The sequence below is a fragment of the Paramisgurnus dabryanus genome, chromosome 3 (assembly GCF_030506205.2).
Source record: "Paramisgurnus dabryanus chromosome 3, PD_genome_1.1, whole genome shotgun sequence".
Lineage (NCBI taxonomy): Eukaryota > Metazoa > Chordata > Actinopteri > Cypriniformes > Cobitidae > Paramisgurnus > Paramisgurnus dabryanus.
In genome coordinates, this window is record NC_133339.1 from 29,356,222 (window position 1) to 29,380,335 (window position 24,114).

General features: G+C 35.4%; 1 protein-coding gene across 1 annotated transcript in view; it reads right to left on the minus strand.

Moving 5' to 3' along the window:
- Positions 1-5,175: 5,175 nt before the first annotated feature.
- The window catches only part of LOC135766833 (sushi, von Willebrand factor type A, EGF and pentraxin domain-containing protein 1-like), a 40,898-nt gene continuing 21,959 nt past the window's right edge, over positions 5,176-24,114 (minus strand). Inside the window, exons 18-30 of the mRNA XM_065276310.2 lie at positions 23,900-24,094; positions 23,626-23,817; positions 22,480-22,671; positions 22,197-22,388; positions 16,832-17,026; positions 16,563-16,754; positions 11,171-11,362; positions 10,884-11,075; positions 9,346-9,672; positions 8,954-9,256; positions 8,561-8,863; positions 7,418-7,572; positions 5,176-5,988 (exon numbers count right to left, since the gene is read on the minus strand). Coding sequence (XP_065132382.1) covers positions 5,977-5,988; positions 7,418-7,572; positions 8,561-8,863; positions 8,954-9,256; positions 9,346-9,672; positions 10,884-11,075; positions 11,171-11,362; positions 16,563-16,754; positions 16,832-17,026; positions 22,197-22,388; positions 22,480-22,671; positions 23,626-23,817; positions 23,900-24,094 — 2,642 coding nt within the window. The 3' untranslated portion in view covers positions 5,176-5,976. The remainder of the gene's footprint in view (positions 5,989-7,417; positions 7,573-8,560; positions 8,864-8,953; positions 9,257-9,345; positions 9,673-10,883; positions 11,076-11,170; positions 11,363-16,562; positions 16,755-16,831; positions 17,027-22,196; positions 22,389-22,479; positions 22,672-23,625; positions 23,818-23,899; positions 24,095-24,114) is intronic.

Below are 24,114 nucleotides of genomic sequence, written 5' to 3' on the forward strand. Positions count from 1 at the left end.
GAAAAGCGCTATATAAATAAAATTGAATTGAATATTATGACCTTTTTAATGGGTATGCCAGTGACAAGACCCTTTTCAAACTATAACTTTCTAATGGTGTTCTCACTTACCAGATTTAATGCAGTTGTGGGCCCTGAAAACTTACATAACCATGCTGTAAAAAGGTGATTGACCCTGCCATTAATAACCAAATTACTGGCTGTTGTGTGTGGAGTTTTTGTAAGGGCTTAAACTACTGTGCTCCCAGTTAGACACAGAGGTACACACCATAACAAAAACGTGCACTGTAAAAAATGATGTCAAATCAACATATATTTTATATATTTTTCATATATTTTATATTTTTTTTATGCTACTTTTTATGTCATGCTTTAGTCACTTCTTTTACAGTCATTTCATTTCCATTATTATCAACGTTTTTATTTTATTAACAAATATAATTTTTTTCTACCTATCAGTTTTGAAGTAAACAAGTGAAATATGTTTAAATATTTCAAAATCAATCCATGACTTATTTAAAATAAATAAATAAATAATGACAGTAATTATGGATCATTGTGGTTAAAGAAACACTGAGTTACGTGTAACATTACCCATAGTTTTTATGGTTGAGGTTTATGAAGGGAAATATTTCACTGTGCCACCCCCGTATACACAGTGGTAAATACAATCTCAAATACTCCTCACAGTGCACTTTTCCACAAACTCTTGCTGGACACATCACATTTCTCTGTTTGCTGCTGTAAGTTTATATTAACACTTTTAGATTTTCAAAGTCTTGTTTGTGCTGTTTAAAGTATTTTTTCTTAACTAAAACAGCCATTGTCTTGGAGTTGACAGATATGAAATGAAAGAAGGCTTATTTTAGATTGTTTCTCAGGTTTTTGTCACAGCTTTTATCACTGTGTAGTTGTTAGCACAATGATCTTGACCATAACAAATACACAAATATTTATATGATTCATTACAACATAGACTATTTTTTTTTAATTACTATTACAAATTAACAAATTATAGAAAAGCCATTTTTATGACCATAGGGTTACTGTAACTGAATGACTAAACTATCATTTGTAAATAATGGGTTTTAAACAAATACCATAGAAATATGGTTACTAGTAATAAAATTAAATAATGGTTAATTTGTAAAAGACGCACATTAAAAAGTGTATAGGTAGGCTACTCTATTAAATGCAATTCCTGACACAGTGGAAGATTTTGTATTTTTTGGACCTTTCTTGCTACTTTGTTGATGAGTTTAGCTAGCATATACAATATAATAATAATAATAATAAATAAATTAAACTTTAAACAAATTAAACAATTAAATAATAATTCACTGAAAAATCAAAAGTGTGTACTCATTTGTACAATTTGGAAAGCATTTCTGTGTCTCTTTGGACAATTTTGAAAAAAATGGAAGTGAGAAAAAATTCCTTCAGTGCTTTTGTTCAGCATTATTTTTTTTAAATGTTTTACTTTCTAGGGAAACGATTCTTTACAATTGTTTAGATTATTGTTGCAAATGAATATTTGGTATTAATATTTTGTCAAATTTGGCTAATCTGCTGACATTCCAGCTGATAACTATCCCAGGCTTCTTTAACGTGGGGTCGGCGACACCTAGAGGCTATATCAGGGTACTGACATGTTGTTCGATCTCAAACTAATTTCCAATTTCCATTAAAAATAAAAAGCCTTGAAGTGCAACAGTCAAATTGTTATTTTTATTGAACAAAATACAAAACTGAACCTAAATGAAAACAAAGCCCACGAGGGGGTAAAACAGGAAGCTAGATAATAATCAGACATGATTAGACATGATTGCAAGACTAGACATGATTGCATTAGTTAGATTTCACAATTTTTATAAAAATTAACAATGGTTTTAGTAACCATACTTAACAAATGCAATCAATGAAACAAAACACATGCTGTCATAGTAATTTATTTCATTCAATGTGTTTATTGCCTTCTAGAGGAGAGTTGGGGTATATCCACAATTACATGTAAAAAGCAACATGCAAAAATGTGAAATGAAAGAAACTAACAAAAACAATATTACCCCAACAAAATTAGGCCATAAATTGTGTCACCTCTACAACAAAGAAAAAACAATGCTTCGTTCAGCAAGTGATACACAAAAACTTTAATTTTTAGAATATTTAACTATAGCAACCATCTGTCAATTTAACCTCAAGAATCAAGATAAATAAAAATAAAAATAAACATATAAAGACACATTCATAATATTATGTGATTTCCAGCACAAAACAGGATTCAGTCCTGTTTTCACTGTCCTCCCTAACAGTCACAAACTGGTCACTCCCACCATCAAAAAATTATTGTTCCTCTTTAGGAGGAGTCACAAAACCAGAATGTGGTGAGTCGCATTAAGCAGGGGCGAAAATTTCATCTTAATGTTGGGGGGGGGGCAATAAACATAACATTTTTCAAGAACAATTTTTGAAGGGGACACCAATATTACAGGCAAAATTGTACTTGCAAGGAAATGTGTACAGATAGAAAACGTTTCTCTTTCTCTATGAACGGACGCAAATTTAATTTTAATACACATGAATGCAGAGGTGGAAAGAGTAATAAAATATTCTACTTAAGTAAAAGTAAAGTTACTTTAATAATATTTTACTTAAGTAAAAGTAAAGTTACTGGTCTTAAAATCTACTCAAGTAAAAGGAAAAAGTAAGTCATATTAATTCTACTCAGAGCGGGGAGAGGTTTCTAGTATAGTTCAAAAAGGACAAGGGAATATAAATCTCAAACTAGTTGTTTTTTATTGTAGGAACATCTTTACAATTAAAGTGCAATAACAAAAAGTTAATTAAACAAAAAGCTTTTTTATAACTAAGAAACATTTATGGAATTATATAATGATTTTTACTGGTGAGTTATGCACTTTTGAAGCAAAAATAATATGAGGTCAGCAGCTAGGAAATACAATCACCATAGTAAGGTTGTAATTGATGTATTGCTGGTAACATACATTATGTTATAACTATACCTAGTTTAAATGAGCATATCATGAGATGAGTGCCATAACACTTTTATCATTTACACGTGTATTGTATTCTAGCTTCCCTGACCTGTGTACGTGATGTCTTTCAATCTCTCGCTCTCTTACTGCAATGTCTAATGACCTGCGCATTTCCGAGGACATTCTTAAGTTGTTTGACTTGATGCGAAGCTGCTGATAGACCTCAAAGGATAATGCGCATGTATTAAAAACGTGTCGTGCAAATTAGCGGTAAAAACCCGGCTCAATGAAACAATCGCTTCGCGTCAATGGCCAGGGGTTTCTTTCATAAGAATTGAATTGAGGGTCTGCATTAGCCCGCGCCTGTCTCAATACAATACAATACTTTAAACAAAACATACTTAAGTAAAAGTAAAAGTACAGAATAGATTTTAAACCTACTCAAAAAATTAAAAGTACACAAAAAAAACTCAATTAAAGCAACGTGAGTAAATGTATTTGTTACTTTCAGCTCTGCCTCACCTCGCTCCGCATGAATGCATAAAAATGTTTTCTTGTTCGTTTATCTGCTTCTGTTCTCATAAAACGAAATATGTTCATGTTTATATGTTCAAATAGTCCCGTTTTAAAACATATGAGGTTAAGTGATGGGAAACGTTGGTTTAGGTATTTGCTGATTAACGCGTCGGCTCCGTACACTTCTCAACCACCCGACTGTGTGGTGCTAGCAGTGGACCAAACCACAGTGAGGCAAGGGAGGGGGGAATCAAAATGTTTACAACGTTTTTTGTTGTTGCCCCGTTTGCATTTATTGTTTTACTTCTTACACAATTATTTTAAGTATTATAAATCATTAAATTATTTTCAATACACATATTTTAATGATATTTTAGAGGGGGGGCAACCCTCAGATGGGGGGGGGTCCTGTCCCCCCCGACCCCCCCCCCCCCCCCCGGGATTTCCGCCTACAGAAGGCAATGGCAACTGTGCTTTATAGTGTAAAAATACCATAAAGTGAAATTTTGGGGATTTTAGGATTTGCGATGATCATCATTGCAATAAACAACACAATGTACATCTGTATTTTGATTGGATATTATGACAAAGAACCATAAAATAAGTGAAGCATAAATAAAAACATGATTAGTTTTTGTAAGGGAGAGCAATGTAGCAGAGAAAATGTCAAGACAAAGACCAATGATATGACATCAGCACATGGCAAACAAAGATCATAGCTATGTGCTCCAACACAAAAACACAAAACAAGCACAATGAGAAAGACACCAAGCACAAGAGACACAGAGAGTTTACTGTAGAGCCCACCACCAAGGAAATAGAGACAAGACTTTAAGGAGTCAGGATCCAAACATCACATGCTTACACGAACATGCACCACCACAATATTTAAGAAATTAGACCAGTGGTTATATGTGATGTTTAAAAAGATTGCCTACCACTGGAGGGCGCCAGCACATAACTTTCAGGTTAAAGCATGAAGGCAATTGTGTCGAAGGAAATTACAGTTACTAAAACATTAAACCCCAATCTCTGCACAAAATTCACAGTGGCCTAAACCCATTTGGCAAATCATGCACTCTTTTAGCAAAACTTTTATTATTATTAATGTCTTAATAATGTCAGTAAACAGTGGTCAATAGGGCAGACATTTACAGTAGATGTTTTTATTTTTTCTCTCAGCATCAAATTATAAACTCACAAAATGCTGACAGTCAGTTTTTTTTCCATTTAACTCAAGTAACAATAAAGAAATAGAAATTCTAAAAATTACACTTGTTATTTGTTTATTTAATTATTTTTTATATTATTATTTTTATATTCTAAGATTGAACCCTTGTAATGAGTGTACTGTAAACTAATAGACTATAATAATAAAATATATAATTTATGATATTTAAAATTAAATATAAAATCAAAAACTTTAAATTAAGCATTTACTGTGCTTTTTTTCGATTTTATTGGTAATTAGCCTTTATAAAAAAAAAAAAAAAAAACGCAGAGAAAACATTTCAAACTTTTTAAGAACTGCCATCAGTTTCACTTCTGCAGGTGTGAGAAGAAAGAGGAAGAAAAAGGGCCTGAATTCTGAGACCGAGCACTTTCACATCTAATTCTGACTACTGGAAACACCTCAGTTAATTCCATTGGGACGTTATAGTCAAATTAAATTCATCAAGATTCAGTACAGAAATAACTGCAGTCTATGCACATACTTGAGCTATATAGTTTTGCAGATATGCTATTATATTAGAAAGATTATTAAGAGTGAATAATTCTTTTTTTTTTTTTAAGTGTACCTTTTTATTAACTTTGTGTGCTACAGAAAGGTTGTGTGGATGTTTAAGCCACCTTATTGAACCATACTGTCTGACAAAAACCTTTTCAGGAACATTATTTTTAAGTATATTCCGTTATTCATCCCTGACACCTGTTTTAACTAACATATTTTTTATTAGATATCTCAGTTTTCTGGAGGGGTAAACCGTTTGCAGATGCTTTGTGTGATGTGCATCTGTGCAGAACGAATGTTATGCTTTACTGGTCACCCTGTTTCCTGGAGATTAAACACCAAAATATAGAATAGAGGTTAAAGAAAGTACATTTCTGTTACAGCTTTTCTAGGAAATATTTTATTTGTACACATTTTCTGTTCTTACACTGAACAACTGAAAGATCTGAAATAATTTGCATATATATTACAGCAAACAAAGCTTCAAGGACAAAACCTTCACTTTTTTCATGTAGACTGACAAGTACTGAAGAGTGTGACACTGACTGCATAATTTTCCATATCTCCAAAAACACAAATAATGTAATTTAAACAATCTCAATGAGTTTGCTTAATGATGACAAAAAAAAAATACAAAACAAGAATGAGAGAAAAAAATGAAATTCACAATAACAATGATCATAAAAAATAAATAACCTCTGAGTCTTCATTTACGGTACTTTTTAAATTATTTTCACTGCTGCATCTAAAAAACAAACACACAACATTTAAAATCATTTAAAATAAACAAGACACTTCAATTACTTAAAAACCCAGTATACAGTCCCAGCAAGCGATTTTGTGTTTAAAAGACGTCCACCACAGCCCAGATGTGTAGACTAAACAAACTCTGGGCTGTCAGTGGAAATGTACAACCCCAAATCAGAAAAAGTAAAAAAGGAATGGAATAATTTACAAATCTCATAAACTTATGTTATCTATATTCTATTGTGAATAAAATATATCAAATGTTGAAAGTGAGACATTTTGAAATTTCATGCCAAATATTAGCTAATTTTGTATTTCATAAGAGAATTACAAAAAAGTTGGCAATAAGACAGGTGGCAATAAGAGGCCAGAAAAGTTTTAATGTACTGTACATATAAGGAGAAGCTGGAGGAGGACCAATGTTTAGGAATAGGAATGACTTCTTAGAGACACTTCCACTCTGAGAGGCTCTTTTTTGATACCCAATCATGTTGCCAGTTAGCCTTAAAAGTTGCATATTGTTCTTTCAGCTGTTCTTTATATGTAAATTTAAATTTTCTGGCCTCTTATTGCTACCCGTCCAAACTTTTTGGGAATGTGTAGCTCTCATGAAATCCAAGATGAGTCAATATTTGGCATGACATTTCAAAATGTCTCTCTTTCAACATTTGATATTTTCACATACTTAATACGTTTTTATACAGGTGTTTTTTAGTTATTTTACAAAGATAAACTGTATAAATACAGAGCAATTTAATAAAATAACTAATAAAAGCCGTATATTTACAGGGATTGACCTGAAAAGTAGTTGTATTTCATGTATTTTCACATAATTTATCTGTTTTTATTAACAGTAATATTCTGTAATTTAATGAATTAGGACTGTAAAAGATTCTCTGTATTTTTACGGTTTTTGTATGTAATTTTGAAAAACATTTTTTTTACCGTAATTTGACGGAATTTCTCTGGCAACTTTGCTGCCAGAGATTAACCGTTTTTTTACGGATTTTTTTTTACAGTGTATGTTATCTATATTCTATTGTGAATAAAATATAAGTTTATGAGATTTGTAAATATTCCATTCCTTTTTTACTTACAATTTCTACAGTGTCCCAACCTTTTCTGATTTGGGGTTGTAATAAAAGTGTAACCATAGCCCTAAATAAATAAATAAATAAGTGAAACCAAACACCTTGTAATCATTGTTGACTTTGTCTACATGATGGAATATCATACATCTCATAAATTATTTAGGCAAAAACGACATGGCTAGAAGTTGCTTACTCATAACCAGACTATATTGGTCTATTAACCTAGACAGTAAAATGATGGCTATTGCTTGCTGAGTTGTACAGCAGTAACAACCAGAGTGGATCTTCTTCATGTGAAATGTTCTGTACTTTATTTAATAATATTTGACAGATTACCTTAGATAGGCTGATAAGAGCGCTGTAGGTCAGAGAAAAGAGGAAGAGGAAGATGAATGAGGTGGCAGTAGACCAGAGACTTCTGAACTCATCCTCCTCAGAAACAGATTCATTACAGTGTAATGCAAAGCCTGTCTCAGGTTCTGGAGGCTCATCTGAGGAAAACACATAAATGCACATGAACAGTATGAACATTACACATAGTGTTTAATACACATATCATACATCTGATTTATCCTACACTTAAAACTCAATAACTTTTACTAAACCTTGGTTGTGTTACATTAACACACAGCTGCCACTGAACTTGATGAAACACCAAAATACCAACACCAGTGTCCTCATGTAACACATTTGGTCATAGTGCAACAGGCTAACCTTTACATGTGCATTTTTATTATTAATTATTAAGGATAATTAAAGTTACAGTGTAGCATTTCACCTCATCAAAACACCTTTACTCTATGTGTTTGGTTAATGTAAATATTCAGCAGATTTAAAGATTGCACGACTCTGTACGATTTTTTCTGATTGGAATGAAAGTGGCATTACTATATGTGCTTTGTTTCCAAATTATACACATTGTCAAACCTCCAAAAAAGCTAAACTAAATCATGCAAACACAGATTTATTTTAAGTATGAAATGTAAAAGAAGACAAAACAAAGAAACAATCAACATTAAAACAAACATTTGCCAGAAAGTGCTTTAGTGTAAAAAGCATCTTAGGTTTCATTGAGTATGAAAACGACATTAGACTGCATTACAATAAACAATGACACAACAATAAACACAAAACAAAACATGAATCGGCATAACAAAAACAGTATCACACATTTACATAGGTCATCATAAGTCTTTGCTTTAAAAAGTTTAAAATATTTTTGTCTTATATTTGTTATAATTTCACCTGACATGATTTTGGTGTAATTTAGCATTGGTGTTTGACCCATGCAGTACAGTGATACAGACATGAAGAACAAAACACATGACAAAAGATCAAATGTACATACTGTAACATAATAAAAACAACAGAACAAAAGCGTGTCAAACCATTTAACTGAGACAAAAACATAATCACATTGAAAATATCATTAACTATAATCAGCAGGGCAAGCAGGGCAAGAAGGACATGATGGTTTACTTTTGCTTGCTGTTATTATTAATGGTGATCTTGTATTGTCCATGTTGGCATGCACGACTGCGCAAGAGATCGTAGATTCTTCGTATTGTTTATCAGACACTTCAAATAAGCTGATGACAGATGTGGAGTCCTTTTGTTTGATTGGAGCACTGGTATAACCTTCTTTATATTCTTCTTCATTACCTACTCTCCACATAATATAAACATCACCAAGTTGAGGGCTGCTGACCTCACATGCCAGAGAGTGGTTTGAAGGGTTTGTATTGTCACTGTGTTGTTCATAAATGACAACACTGGGTTTCTCTGAATGTGAATTGAAAGGCATGATAATTAATTATAAAACAATTCAAGTATCTAGAAGATTTTAATACTGTAATTCAATTGTTGACTTACCTCCTTTATTAAAAGTGATCTTCTGCGTTATGTTTTTGTCATTGATGGTACAGGTGACCATTTTCCCATCAAACCATATATCTCTATTAACAGTGACATTGTAGATTATCTGAAACTGTGAATTGTCTTGTGATTGTATTTCAGCTTTATTTAAGGTTAAAGCTTCTTTTTCCACTTCACATGACACAGATGCATCTTCCACTGCTTTGTGTTCATTTCCAGAAACAACAGCTCGCAAGATCACATCACTTAAGAGGAATATGTCTCTCTGTATTGGTGACTTCAGGGTCAGTGAGAGCATTGCTACAGAGGAGTGGGAGAAAATATTTTAATGTCAGAACTGTGTTATTTATGTGTATTAAAACAAACATAGTACCCAAAAGAAAGCATACCTGTGTTGCTCATTTCTTTCACTTCATTTCCAGCCTTGTGCTCGAACAAGCACTTCATTTTAGTTCCAGACTTCTTGGTCCAAATGTCAGATTTTATTTGTAAAATGCTTGTGGCGGTAAATAGAGTTACATTGGTTTTCTTCTTACCTACACATTCATCACTTTTTCCTTCACTTTTTACCTCCACATCATCATGAAACCACTTAAACGAGTGCTTTTCTGGGAAAAAGTGCTTGGCTACACAGATGAAAGTAGCTGTTCCACTTTCTAATTCTTCATTTGTAGGAGTTGTTAAGTAAACAGATGCACGCTGATCTGGCTCTGGGGCTGGCAACATACAGGAGAAGACAGAGAGGACATGAAAACCAACAGAAACAGCATGACATGCTTTATTCAGCAAGCAAACATGTAGATGAAATTATACGATATGGATCAGCATTATTTCACATTGACCTAATATACAGTATTTGTGTTTTACTGCACTGAAAATAATGACGTATTGAGTCTTTAAAATTACACAAAATAAACATGTATATGCAACACAAAATATTTATATTTTTTGTGTGAATATGATTTAATTGACTAGGCTTAAAATGTTTTGTTTGAATGTTGAATGAACACATTATTCTCACATTGATTAAAAAGTTGATTATTGTTAATCAACCATATTGAAACAACCCAATATTTTTTAGAGTGTAGGCTAAATAGTTTAACTTGCTACTTTAAGCTTACGTTGGTTGTGCACGAAAAACAAAGCGTTTCAGTGTTAAACAACAACTGGGATTTTTAATGTCACGATATTGGTGTAGTGGTCTAAGGCTGCTCACGGCAGTGCGTGTGTATTGTAAAGCCTGTTTCAAACCATAGCCCAATATTTGAAGTAGCTGTTTAGTAGGATCATGATATTTTGGTTTGCATACCATTGCATAAATGACTGCCTGACACAAACTATTATTATATTTATGATATTAATCAAATTATTAATTAGTTAGAAACTAGTTATGAATACAGTACAGGTGCCATCAGTTGTCTTATGACTGACTTGTTTGTCAGTGTTGCTAATGCAAAGTAGGCCCTTTGTTACTGGCTCCATATGTCAGATTTTTGCATGACTCAATCAGAGTCAATGTAATTGTGAAGAAATAGATCAAATAGTCCAACTGATGGAAGGTTTGTCAAGAAATTTCATGCTCTCTTGTAAAAGTATTTTTAAGTATTTTCAAAATACAGTACTTTATTTTGATACATGTTGTGGCTGCTGTATTTTGTATTTCATTTTAATACACTTAAAACTAAGGTATTTGGTTTTATTTTAAAATATATTTTGATGTATCTTTGCCCAACGCTGCTTGCAGTATTGATCTTTTGTCATTGGAATAGATTTCTGTTACAATCATGTTTTTAAATTAGCAAAGTTCAATAAAAATAAAAATTATTTTAAATTGATCCAAAAATTGGCCTATACTGTACATTGGTCCATTGCTAATGAAAAGTAGTTATATTTGCATTACACGTAAGTTAGCATAATTTCTACTCACGTTCACAGGTCGGTGGTTTGCTGGTCCATTCTGTGGTAGCAGTGCAATTTGTCGTATTGGACCCCTTCAGTTCATAACCCTCCTCACATGAGTATACACATACAGAGTCATATGAAAACTTTCCATTGGGTTCAGAACATTGGACACTACCATGATCTGGAGTGATGATGTCCCCCGGTTTGCATTTTATAACTGAAAGAGTAGAAAATGGGCACCATCATATAAATTCACAGAGATTAGAGCAGATCTATCAGTAGACAGTATGGGAAACACCTAAGCCTTCTTACTTTCACAGCTGGGTTGTGAATCATTCCAGAATCCTGTGGCTCCACAAAGCAGCGTAGATGAGCTGGATGTTTGTAACGTGTATCCTTCTTTACAAGCAAACTCACAGGTGGATTTGTAGCTAAATTTGCTTTTGAAATCATAACACTTCATTGCCCCATTGTTTGGTGTGATCAGCTTTGAACATTGAACAACTGCAAACAAATGTACAGACATGTTAATAGAGACTGTTAAAAATGAAAAGGAAAGATGCAATGATAGCATTTTTTGTCTGATGGTGATTTAAACAAACAATACTGGGGCAGGGATGGGCAGTATTTTTGATACATGTATTTCCAATATGCATTTTAAATACAAAATAGTATTTTGTAATTTGCATTTGATAGGGTTGATGAAAATGCTGTCCTATGTTGGATAAAAATACTTCAGTGTTTTGTATTTTTAAAATACTGTAAAATATAAGAATGATGTAAATTGCCATAAAGGGATTCAGCAGCCAGAAGAACTCTCTCAGACAGACACCACATTATTTAAGAAAGTAAAATTTTGTTTTCGTGTTTTTTTTAGGAGCCCAGGCTAAATAATTTAGCTTGTTACTTTCAGCCTGTGTTGGTTGTGCACGAAAACATAAAGCGTTTCAGTGTTGAACAACAACAACTGGGATTTTAATGCCACAATTTTGGTGTACTGGTCTAAACGTACCTACTGTATAGCAGCAGTTTTTTCTGTAAGCCACTCTATGACACGGATACGAGCACAATCGCGCGCGCGCGTGTGTGTGTGTATGGTAAAGTCTGTTTCAAGCCATAGCCCTATAGTTGAAGTAGCTGTTAGTAGGATCATGATATTTTGGTTTGCATACCATTGCATGAATGACTGCCTGACACAATATATTATTATATTTATGATAACAATCAAATTATTTATTAGTTAGAAACTAGTTGCTATGAATATGAAGCAACTTGTCATTTTGACAACCATCAGTTGTCATCTTATAAATTACTTGTTTGTCAGTGTTGCTAATGCAAAGTAGGCCCTTTGTTACCGGTTGCATATGTCAGATTTTCTCATGACTCAGAGTCAATGTAATTCTGAAGCAATAGATCAAATAGTCCAACTGATGAAAGGTTTGTGAAGAAATGTCATGCTCTCTTGTAAAAGTATTTTTCTTGTATTTTCAAAATACTGTAAATTATTTTGATACAAGTAAAACTAAGGTATTTGTTTTTTATATATTTTGATGTATTTTTGCCCAAATCTGCTTGCAGTATTGAAATTTTGTCATTAAAATAGATGTATGTTACAATCATGTTTTTAAATTAGCAAAGTTCAATAAAAACTAGATATGCAATTCCCAAGGAATTACCAGTGCATGAAAATGCAAAAAGTTGATTGACAGAAATGTAAAAGAAATTTAATCTAGTAGTTTACCTGGCTGTTGACATGTTTTAGTGTGAAGCTAGCATGATTTAAAAAAGTTATCATGATGAAATATGGTGCTAGCATGATTAGCATGATTCAGCATGACGTTAGCATGATGCTAGCATGATTAGCATGAAGCTAGCATGAAGCTAGCATGATTAGCATGAAGCTAGCATGATGCTAGCATGATTAGCATGAAGCTAGCATGATGCTAGCATGATTAGCATGATGCTAGCATGATTAGCATGATGTAAGCATGAAGCTAGCACGATGCTAGCATGATTAGCATGAAGCTAGCACGATGTTAGCATGATTACCATGAAGCTAGCACGATGCTAGCATGATTAGCATGAAGCTAGCACGATGCTGGCATGATTAGCATGAAGCTAGCACGATGCTAGCATGATTAGCATGAAGCTAGCACGATGCTAGCATGATTAGCATGAAGCTAGCACGATGTTAGCATGATTAGCATGAAGCTAGCACGATGCTAGCATGATTAGCATGAAGCTAGCACGATGCTAGCATGATTAGCATGAAGCTAGCACGATGCTAGCATGATTAGCATGAAGCTAGCACGATGTTAGCATGATTAGCATGAAGCTAGCATGATTAGCATGAAGCTAACATGATGCTAGCATGATTAGCATGAAGCTAGCATGATTACCATGAAGTTAGCATGAATTTAGCATGAAATTAGCATGATCCTAGCATTATTGGCATGATGCTAGCATGATTAAGATGATGCTAGCATGATTAGCATGAAGCTAGCATGATTTAGCATGAAGCTAACAAGATTTAACATGAAGCTAGCATGATTTAGCATTAAGTTAGCAAGATTTATTATGAAACTAGCACGAAGCTAGCATGAAACTAGCACGAAGCTAGCATGACTTAGCATGAAGCTAGCATGAAGCTAATATGACCCAAAGACCCAACCCCCATGTCTCTATGATGTCCGGATCCAGAGATATAAGGCTTTGTTTATTATGTTGCTAGGCTGCTCATATTTGGTTGCTAGGGGCGTGGCTTAATACCTCAATAAGGATGGTTAGAGACTGATTGGATGCCTGAGTAAAATGAGCCCACCCCCATGTCTCTGTGTCACTGTGCTGCAAAGATATCCATCTGGGCATTTTATAATGGCAGTCTATGGGAGATGTTGCTAGGGTGCCCAAAATGGTTGCTTGGGGCGTGGCTTGATAGCTCAATAAGGATCCTAAGGGACTGATTGGATGCCTGAGTAAAATGAGCCCACCCCCATGTCTCTATGACACTCCGCTGCAAAGATATCCCATCCGGGACGTTTTTAGTTCCTTATATGGGCATGATTCCTGCCCCATTATAAGTCTATGGGGAAATTTGGGGACCTCTTACACCCCAGGGGTACAACTTACACCCCATTGTGAGGTATGTTCTTACAGAGCCTGCCAGCCTCTTCAAATGTGGCAAGTCACAAGTTTCTGTGAAATCCTAGGTCTGAGCTACGACTCGTCAAAGTTTGTCGCAATGTTAAGTCTATGGGATTTTTCGGCTGCTTTTTCGCCCCTGGGGCGAAGACCGTACCCCCGATCGCTTATAAAAGTCATAGCACACTATTCCCGAATAGTCCGCACGTTTGAGAGTTTGAATGAAGTTTCTAAGTTAAACGGTTCGAGCCGTATTAATTGCGGAAATTTGGTTGGAAGAATAATAATAATAACTAGATAGGTACATTTCCTGAAGAAAATGTGAGTGGTGCTTGCCGTGGCAAATTTCAGGGGACAATTTATGATTATACTCCAAGCCAAAAGTAAAATGGTCCAACCCCCGTGTCTCTACGATGTTCTGAAGCAGAGATATAAGGATTTGTTTACTCTGTTGCTAGGGTACTGTATTTGGTTGCTAGGGGAAAATGGCATCCACTAGTGATTACCCTCCGAGTCACGAGTCAAACGGTCCAAACCCTGTGTCTCTATGATGTTCTGATGTGGAGATATAAGGCTTTGTTTACTCTGTTGCTAGGGTACTGTATTTGGTTGCTAGGGAAAAAAATGGCACCCACTAGTGATTACATGCCGAGTCACAAGTAAAATGGTCCAACCCCCGTGTCTCTACGATGTTCTGAAGCAGAGATATAAGGCTTTGTTTACTCTGTTGCTAGGGTACTGTATTTGGTTGCTAGGGGAAAAAATGGCATCCACTAGTGATTACCCTCCGAGTCACGAGTCAAACGGTCCAAACCCCGTGTCTCTATGATGTTCTGATGCGGAGATATAAGGCTTTGTTTACTCTGTTGCTAGGGTACTATATTGGGTTGCTAGGGGCGTGGCTTGGGAGTGGCCAATGATGTCGCAAATTATTACGCTCTGAGTCACAAGTAAAATGGTCCAACCCCCGTGTCTCTACGATGTTCTGATGCGGAGATATAAGGCTTTGTTTACTCTGTTGCTAGGGTACTGTATTTGGTTGCTAGGGAAAAAAATGGCATCCACTAGTGATTACCCTCCGAGTCACGAGTCAAACGGTCCAAACCCCATGTCTCTACGATGTTCTGATGCGGAGATATAAGGCTTTGTTTACTCTGTTGCTAGGGTACTATATTTGGTTGCTAGGGGCGTGGCTTGGGAGTGGCCAATGATGTCGCAAGTTATTACGCTCTGAGTCACAAGTAAAATGGTCCAACCCCCGTGTCTCTACGATGTTCTGATGCGGAGAAATAAGGGTTTGTTTATTTGGTTGCTAGGGTGCTCCAATTTGGTTGCTAGGGGCGTGGCTTGGGAGTGGCCAATGATGCGGCCAGTGATTACCCTCCGAGTCACGAGTAAAACGGTCCAACCCCCGTGATTCTATGATGTTCTGATGCAGAGATATAAGGCTTTGTTTATTCGGTTGCTAGGGTGCTCATATTTGGTTGCTAGGGGCGTGGCTTGAGAGTGGCCAATGATGTCGCAAGTTATTACGCTCTGAGTCACAAGTAAAATGGTCCAACCCCCGTGTCTCTACGATGTTCTGATGCGGAGAAATAAGGATTTGTTTATTCGGTTGCTAGGGTGCTCCAATTTGGTTGCTAGGGGCGTGGCTTGGGAGTGGCCAATGATGTCGCAAGTTATTACGCTCTGAGTCACAAGTAAAATGGTCCAACCCCCGTGTCTCTACGATGTTCTGATGAGGAGAAATAAGGATTTGTTTATTCGGTTGCTAGGGTGCTCCAATTTGGTTGCTAGGGGCGTGGCTTGGGCGTGGCCAATGATGCGGCCAGTGATTACCCTCCGAGTCATGAGTAAAACGGTCCAACCCCCATGATTCTACGATGTTCTGATGTCAAGATATAACTGTTTGAATTTTATGTTGCTAGGGTGCTTAAAAGTGGTTGCTAGGGGCGTGGCTTAATAGCTCTGGGACTATCCTGGTAAATTGATTGGATGTCTGAGTAAAATGAGCCCACCCCCATGTCTCTACGATATTGTAAAGCAAAGATATCCCATCTGGAACTTTTTTATTCCCTTATATGGGCATGTTTCCTGCCCCATTATAAGTCAATGGGAATTTTCGGGTGCCTCTTACACCCCAGGGGTACAGCTTACACCCCAATGTGATGTATGTTCTTACAGAGTCTATCACCCTCTTCAAATGTTGTAACCTACATGTTTCTACAAAATCCTCAAGCGGAGCTATGACCCGTCAAAGTTCGGCCCAATGTTAAGTCAATGGGATTTTTCGGGTGGTTTTTCGCCCCCCTTTCGAAAATCCTGCACCCGATCGCTTATAAAAGTCATAGCACACCTCTCCTTAATAATCCGGTCGATTTGAGCCCTCTTTCATGGGACTGTGGCAAACCGTGCGGGCATAAATGCAAGCACCACTAATAATAATAATAATAATAAAAAGCCCAGTAAGAACAGTACAGCGCATTTTCAATGCACTGTAATTAAATAATTATTTTAAAGTAGTTAAATTTGCTCTACATACGTTGAAGTAAGTTCTACTCACGTTCACAGGTCGGTGGTTTGCTGGTCCATTTTGTGGTAGCAGTGCATTTTCTAGTATTGGACCCCTTCAGTTCAAAACCCTCCTCACACGAGTATTCACATACAGAGTCATATGAAAACTTTCCATTGGGTTGAGAACATTGGACCTTGCCATGATGTAAAGTGAGGACATCCTCGGGATTGCATTTTACAACTAAAAAAAGGGTACAGTGATTAAAACTTATTTGCTTGACTTCAGCTGGCTACTTAACTTCAAGTGAGCTTTCTTACTTTCACAGCTGGGTTGTGAATCATTCCAGTGTCCTGTGGCTCCGCAAAGCAGTGTAGAGGAGCTGGATGTTCGTAACGTGTATCCTTTTTTACAAGCAAACTCACAGGTGGATTGATAGCTGAAGTTGCTTTTGGAATCGTGGTGACAGTGCATTGTCCCATTGTTTGGTTTGGTCAGCTCTGAACATTGAACAACTGCAAACAAATGTACAGACAAGTTAATAGTGACTGTTAAATATGAAAAGGAGAGATGCACCGATAGCATTTTTTTTTGTCTGATACCGATTTAAACAAAGACTACTAGCTGATTGTGATATCATACTTGCAGTCAGGGATGAGCAGTATATTTGATACATGTATTTCAAATACGTATTTCAAATAAAAAAAAAACAATTATTTTTAAAATACTGTAAAATGTGAATGAGAATGATGTCAATTGGCATAAAAGGAAAATAAATGTTGTTTGCTTTGGGTGTCAAAATGATTCAGCAGCCAGAAGAACTTTATATATTTATGTATATAATAAGTTTCAGTTGTTTACATGATGTAAAATCAACGGATATAAAATATTTGCGACTTATTGACTAAACTGTTTGCTCACAAAGGCCTGTAATGTTACTGGAGTTATATGCTGCCTTTCAAAACTTTAAGAATTACTGAGGGGAAATGTATTCATTTAATTCCATAAAAGGTGAGAAAGATTATTTAATGTAAATATAAATTATGTAAAATCAACATAATAATAATAATAATAATAATTTTGTGACCTATTGACTAAATTGTGTGCTCATAAAGGTCTGTGCTGGAGTTTCCTGCAGCCTGCAGACAACGTGAAACATTACCGAGGGAGAACTTTATTCATGAGGTGAGGAAGATTATTAAATAAATATATTGTATAGATTATAATGTGTATATAGTGTTTTTGCTTGTATATAAATATGCGAGTAGTTGACAAATTATGTGACTGTGTCCAATGGCAGTGGTTCTTAACGTTATTAATGGAGGCCCACTGTCCTGCACATTTTGTATGTCTCCCTTATTAAACACACCTGATTCAAATCATCAGCTCATTAGAAGAGATCTCCATGAACTGAACTGAGTCTGTCAGACAAAAGAGACATACAAAATGTGCAGGGCAGTGGGCCTCCAGGAATAACGTTTAAGAACCACTGTCCTATGGTGTGACAGCAAAAATGTATGGAAAAACTCTTATGCCCATGGTAACCCCATGGTTCAGACCGCATTACAGAAGTATCACTGTGCCAATGGAATTATCTCCGCTTTTAGCTGAAAATATGAGAGGTGATAACTGATAAGAGAACAAATGAAGTAGTGTTAATTTTGTCACCTATTTTTAATTTAGTCTTAGTCTTAGTCTTGTGCATATCTTTTTTTGTTAGTCAAGTTTTAGTCGACTAAAAGTCTCATCATTTTAGTCTAGTTTTAGTCAAAAGACAACTCAAGGCATCTTAGTCAAGTTTTAGTCGACTAAAAGTCTCGTCATTTTAGTCTAGTTTTAGTCAACTAAAAGTCTTGTTATTTTAGTCTAATTTTAGTCAAAAGAAGACTTAATATATCTTAGTCAAGTTTTAGTTAAAACATTTTTATCTTTTTAAAAAGAAATTATTTCTGATAACCATTTTAGTCAAATAGGGTTACACACATCTCAAATATTGGTTACACTTGTTGAATGATTTTTGTTGAATGCAACTTTGTTAATGGCGGTGACGTATCTCTACTGCGTGTAAATTGCGTCACCATTCATTCAGTGATATGGGCGATAGGAAAGCACCCAGACAGCGATCAGTAACTAATAATAAGCTTTTGTCCTCACAATATACTTTACATTCAGAATACTTGAATAATATAAGGTACATCAACAATGTTGGTAAATAGCGAATGTGGATCAGAAAGACAAGCCGTCTAAGTTACTGAAGACAACAGGTACACGAGAATATGACACAAAAACATCAACACAATGCTGCATAACAATAAACTTTTTAGCTGTTTGTGAAATATTAATCATAATGTGTGTGGGCTCATTTTACACACAAGACTTTTACGGTACATTCACACGGGGCGTAAGCGTTAACGCTTAACGGAAGGCTTGTCTGAAGCGTGGCCAACAGCCAATCACTGTGGCCGCAACACAAGCTCCGGTCTTCCATAAAGGTTGGCTGGCTTTGCCTAGGTTATTTGCATAAGGCGATATGATTGGCTGACGCACGCGTTGCCGCTTGAAAAGTTGAGAAATGTTCAACTTCTGCCGCGAGCAACGGCACTGACGCGGCGCCGACGGATCCACAATTCAGTTCGCCAACGCTTGACGTCACCCATTAAAAGTGAATGGGAAGCGTCAACGCTGACGCCCCGTGTGAATGCGCCGTTACTGACCTGATCGCGTATGCCTTTTCAATAGTAGAATCGCACTGCGTGTGCGTGCAATTGTTGAAAAACCATATGAAGATTACAAAAATCCGATGGAAACATATCAATATTTCTCATATATGTTTGTAGACTAACTGCTAATGGATGTTACATTGTGAACACTTAGCATGGAGATTTCAGCAGCGCGAGCTTGTCTGGAGTTATGACAGACGCGCAGTTTCATAATAAGAGCACGCAGTCTTTTTATGAATGAATTCACATTTAAATATGACCTCATTGCATACAATGTAGTAGAGACGATTGAAGACGAAATGAAGAGAGATTTTATCTTAGTTTTTATTTTATGCAAAACATTTTAGTCTCGTCTTTTTTCGTCAACAAAAATGCATGTTAATTTAGTCTTAGTCAGCGTTTTTGCATATGTGTGTACTCTTGTCATTGTTTCGTCTTAGTCATGGAAAAAAAGGTCGTTGACGAACATATTTCGTCTTGTCTCGTCTGACGAAATTAACACTAAAATGAAGGTAGGATGAAACGTTTTTGTTGTTGTTGTTGTTTTTGTTTGAAAGCGGATGGTCTGTTCTTTCATTTGATATTTTATGTTTATTTAAAGAAGAAAATATTTCTGCAGTGCATTAAACTAAAACTGGGTGGCAACTTGCAAACGCTGACGGGGAAAGAGTTAAGCATGCTTCCAAGCATATTTGATCATCACTTCAACAGTTGCACGAGATAAATGTTAATGTGTAAATTAAATTAAATGAATGTTGATTTATAAAATAAACACCACAGTCTTAAATCATATTTTCATTGTGTCTTTGCTGCGTCTGTGTTGGTTGTGAACTGTGCTCTGTTGCAGCCACACTTGATTCTGAGGAACTACTTTGTTTTGCGGAAGAGTAATATTTGTACTAATATAATTACAACTTAACTGTGTTTTGTTTTATGAAATCCTGCTATGTATATGAAGTAACAGTTTTATAAAAGCAATAAGTCCCGCGAAGCAGTGGGGTTACAGTGGATTTTATAACAGCTAAGGGGTTTTTAAAATGCACTGGTAACCCACTGCTTCTTGGGGCTTATTGCTTTATTAGAGTATTATAAAGGTTTTAAGACATAATTGCTGTTTAATTTTGCAGGATAACGAGAAGAGGTGGGACTTGAGCAGCTTGTGATGGCTAAAATGTTACAATCTTCTACTATGGGTGACAGCCAAGGGGATGCTAGAATTGTTATACTGTAGGGGCCTTAAAGGTGTTCCCAGTGCATGCTTTATCCTCCTTGGATTGGATCTATTCATTGAAATCTCCAGTATCCCAGGCATCTAAGTATATCTTTTGAGGTGTTTCAGAAACTTTTCTTGAAGCTGGAGTCGTCAAAGTTTATAAACAGATTACAATACCTCAAGTCGAAACTGCTGTCTGATGTTCTGATGTGAATCAATGTAGCAGAACACAAACATGGATACTTTCGTAGTCAGGAAAGGTGGACAGTTTGCTTTAAAGACTGTAAAGTACTTTTTAAAGTTTATACTTTTACAAATACACCATTAACCTCTTGATGCGCACTGATTTGTGGGCGGGATGGCGTCAGTTTTTTAAGCTGCTAACAATATCTATAAAGCCTACTGTCTACAAACATTAATAATATTAACATTGCTATACATTGTTTAAAAATAGTCTGTTTCAGATGTGTGAATAACCCATGAAAACTGTCTAACAGAATACATCCAATGACTATTTTTGTCCACAAATGCGTATAATCCATGAAATATAAAGTCTGTTGTTTACATCAGATTTTGCACGGACATCTTGTAATAGAATATAATATACAATCTGTGGACTTTTTACGTCGTAACACTTTATATGAGATTACACTTTAGGTTCTAGTAAAAACGTAAACCCGCTTTCAAACTTTGTTTTGAAAGTAGACAGGAGAATACTACATAATATCCAAACAGCGCTGTCAAATATCGCGACGTCATCTGACTCGCTCGTTCCTCCAATGACTTCATGGAAAATATTGATAGACAGAACATGTAGCCCATTAAGATAACGAATCCAACGATCCTTGTGTGTGACGTTTTACTTCATGGCATGGAAACTACATTTTAAATGCTAATATAAGGATAAATAATAAGAACGAACGTGTATGCATTGTGAACAAAAACTTTTATTTTGGGGCTGGCACTTAGAAAGGGCTCTAGTCTTACAAAATCCCTTGCAAGAACCTCATTTTTGGGCCTATTGACCTCAAATGTGAAACATAACTTATTTAGACTTGTGTATTTGGGATCATAGCATTTCTAGGTTTCACACACATATTTAGCAAACATTTGTTTTATACCAATGTACTTCAGGCTCTCTAACGTTCTAATTTTTAACTTAATAATTATATAATAAATAATTTTGAAACCTGGAAAATGATGCTCAAAGTGTCTTCTTTCTAATGATACCATAGTTATGTGTATACTCTTAACGGTTTAGTAAAAACAACCCTTTTAGTGAAAGTAGGTCTTTTCATGGTTTGGGCTAGAGTGGGGGTGCTTTTCAAGAGGTTAAAAATTTGATGTTTTCCTGCTTTTTGACTGCCATAAAATAAGAATTGATTCACCTTTGTCTGTCATTCTAATCAGATAAAATGAATAATACTCAATATTATTAATAGCTTAATTTTAAATCATGATGTTAAATCAAAATAGTATAATTGAGTAGTATTTGCTGTGTAGTGCTAGTTCTTAGTCCTGTATACACAACATTTTTCTTTAAATGTAAATTAATTTTTATTTGCAAAATGCAGTTTACCTTTTTGAATGGGTTAATATTAAGGTATTTATGGAGTAATTCATATATTGGTTTGAAATTAGCAAAGAAAAAAAAATCTTTAAATTGATCAAAAAAATTGCCTATACATCGGTCCATCACTAATGAAAAGTAGTTATATTTGCTTTACATAAGTTTATGTAATTTCTACTCACGTTCACAGGTCGGTGGTTTGCCGGTCCATTTTGTGGTAGAAGTGCATTTTCTCGTATTGGACCCCTTCAACTCATAACCCTCCCCACATGAGTATTCACATACAGAGTCATATGAAAACTTTCCATTGGGTTCAGAACATTGGACGCTACCATGATCTGGTGTGGTGATGTCCCCCGGTTTGCATTTTATAACTGAAAAAGTAGAAAACTGGCACCATTATATAAATTCACAGATATTAAGATCTATCAGTAGACAGTATGGGAAACACCTAAGCCTTCTTACTTTCACAGCTGGGTTGAGTATCATTCCATTGTCCTGTGGCTTTACAAAGCAGTGTAGAGGAGTTGGATGTTTGTAACGTGTATCCTTCATCACAAGCAAACTCACAGGTGGATTTGTAGCTAAATTTGCCTTTGAAATCATAACACTGCATTGCCCCATTGTTTGGTGTGATCAGCTCTGAACATTGAACAACTGCAAACAAATGTATAGACATGTTAAGACTTAAATATGAAAAAGAGAGATTCACAGATAGAATTTTTTGTCTGATACCGATTTAAACAAAAGATACTGTTCGTTTGTGATATTGGATGCTTGTGAATACTTGCAGTCAGGGATGGGCAGTATTTTGGCTGTATGTATTTCAAATACAAAATAGTTTTTTGTATTTTTTTATTTGATAGGGTTGATGAAAATACTTTTGTATTTTGTATCAAAATACTTTAGTGTTTTGTATTTTTTGTAAAATATGAGAATGACTTTAATTGCAATGAAAGGAGAATAAATGTTGTTTGTTTGGGCTCCAAAATGATTCAGCAGCCAGAAGAACTCTCTCAGACTGACACCAAATTATTAAAAGAAGATCCATTTTGTTTTGGTGTTTTAATTTAAGTAGCCTAGGCTAAATAGTTTAGCTTGCTACTTTCAGCTTATGTTGGTTGTGCACAAAAAACATAAAGCGTTTCAGTGTTAAACAACTGGGATTTTAATGCCACGATATTGGTGTAGTGGTCTAAACTTAGATGAAGTAGTTGTTTAGTAGGATCATGATATTTGGGATTGCATACCATTGCATGAATGACTGCCTGACACAATATATTATTATATCTATGATAACAATTAAATGATTATTTAGTTATAAACTAGTTGCTATGAATATAGGTGCATCAGTTGTAATCCTTTGAACGATTTGTTTGTCAGTGTTGCTTATGCAAAGTAGGCCATTCATTACCGGTTCCATATGTCAGACTTTTGGATCTTTTGTCATTAAAATAGATATATGTTATGATCATGTTCTTTAATTAGCAAAGTTCAATAAAAATGAAATAATTATTTTAAATTGATCCAAAAATTGTCCTATACATTGGTCCATTGCTAATGAAAAGTAGTTATATTTGCTTTACATAAGTTGAAGTAATTTCTACTCACGTTCACAGGTCGGTGGTTTGCTGGTCCATTCTGTGGTAGCAGTGCATTTTCTCGTATTGGACCCCTTCAGTTCATAACCCTCCTCACATGAGTATTCACATACAGAGTCATATGAAAACTTTCCATTGGGTTTAGAACATTGGACGCTACCATGATGTAAAGTGAGGACATCCTCGGGATTGCATTTTACAACTAAAAAACAAAAATGATACAGTTATTAAAACTTATTTGCTCGACTTCAGCTGGCTTCTTAACTTCAAGTGAGCCTTCTTACTTTCACAGCTGGGTTGGGAATCATTCCAGTGTCCTCTGGCTCCGCAAAGCAGTGTAGAGGAGCTGGATGTTCGTAACGTGTATCCTTCTTTACAAGCAAACTCACAGGTGGATTGATAGCTGAAGTTGCTTTTGGAATCGTGGTGACAGTGCATTACCCCATTGTTCGGTTTGGTCAGCTCTGGACATTGAACAACTGCAAACAAATGTACAGAC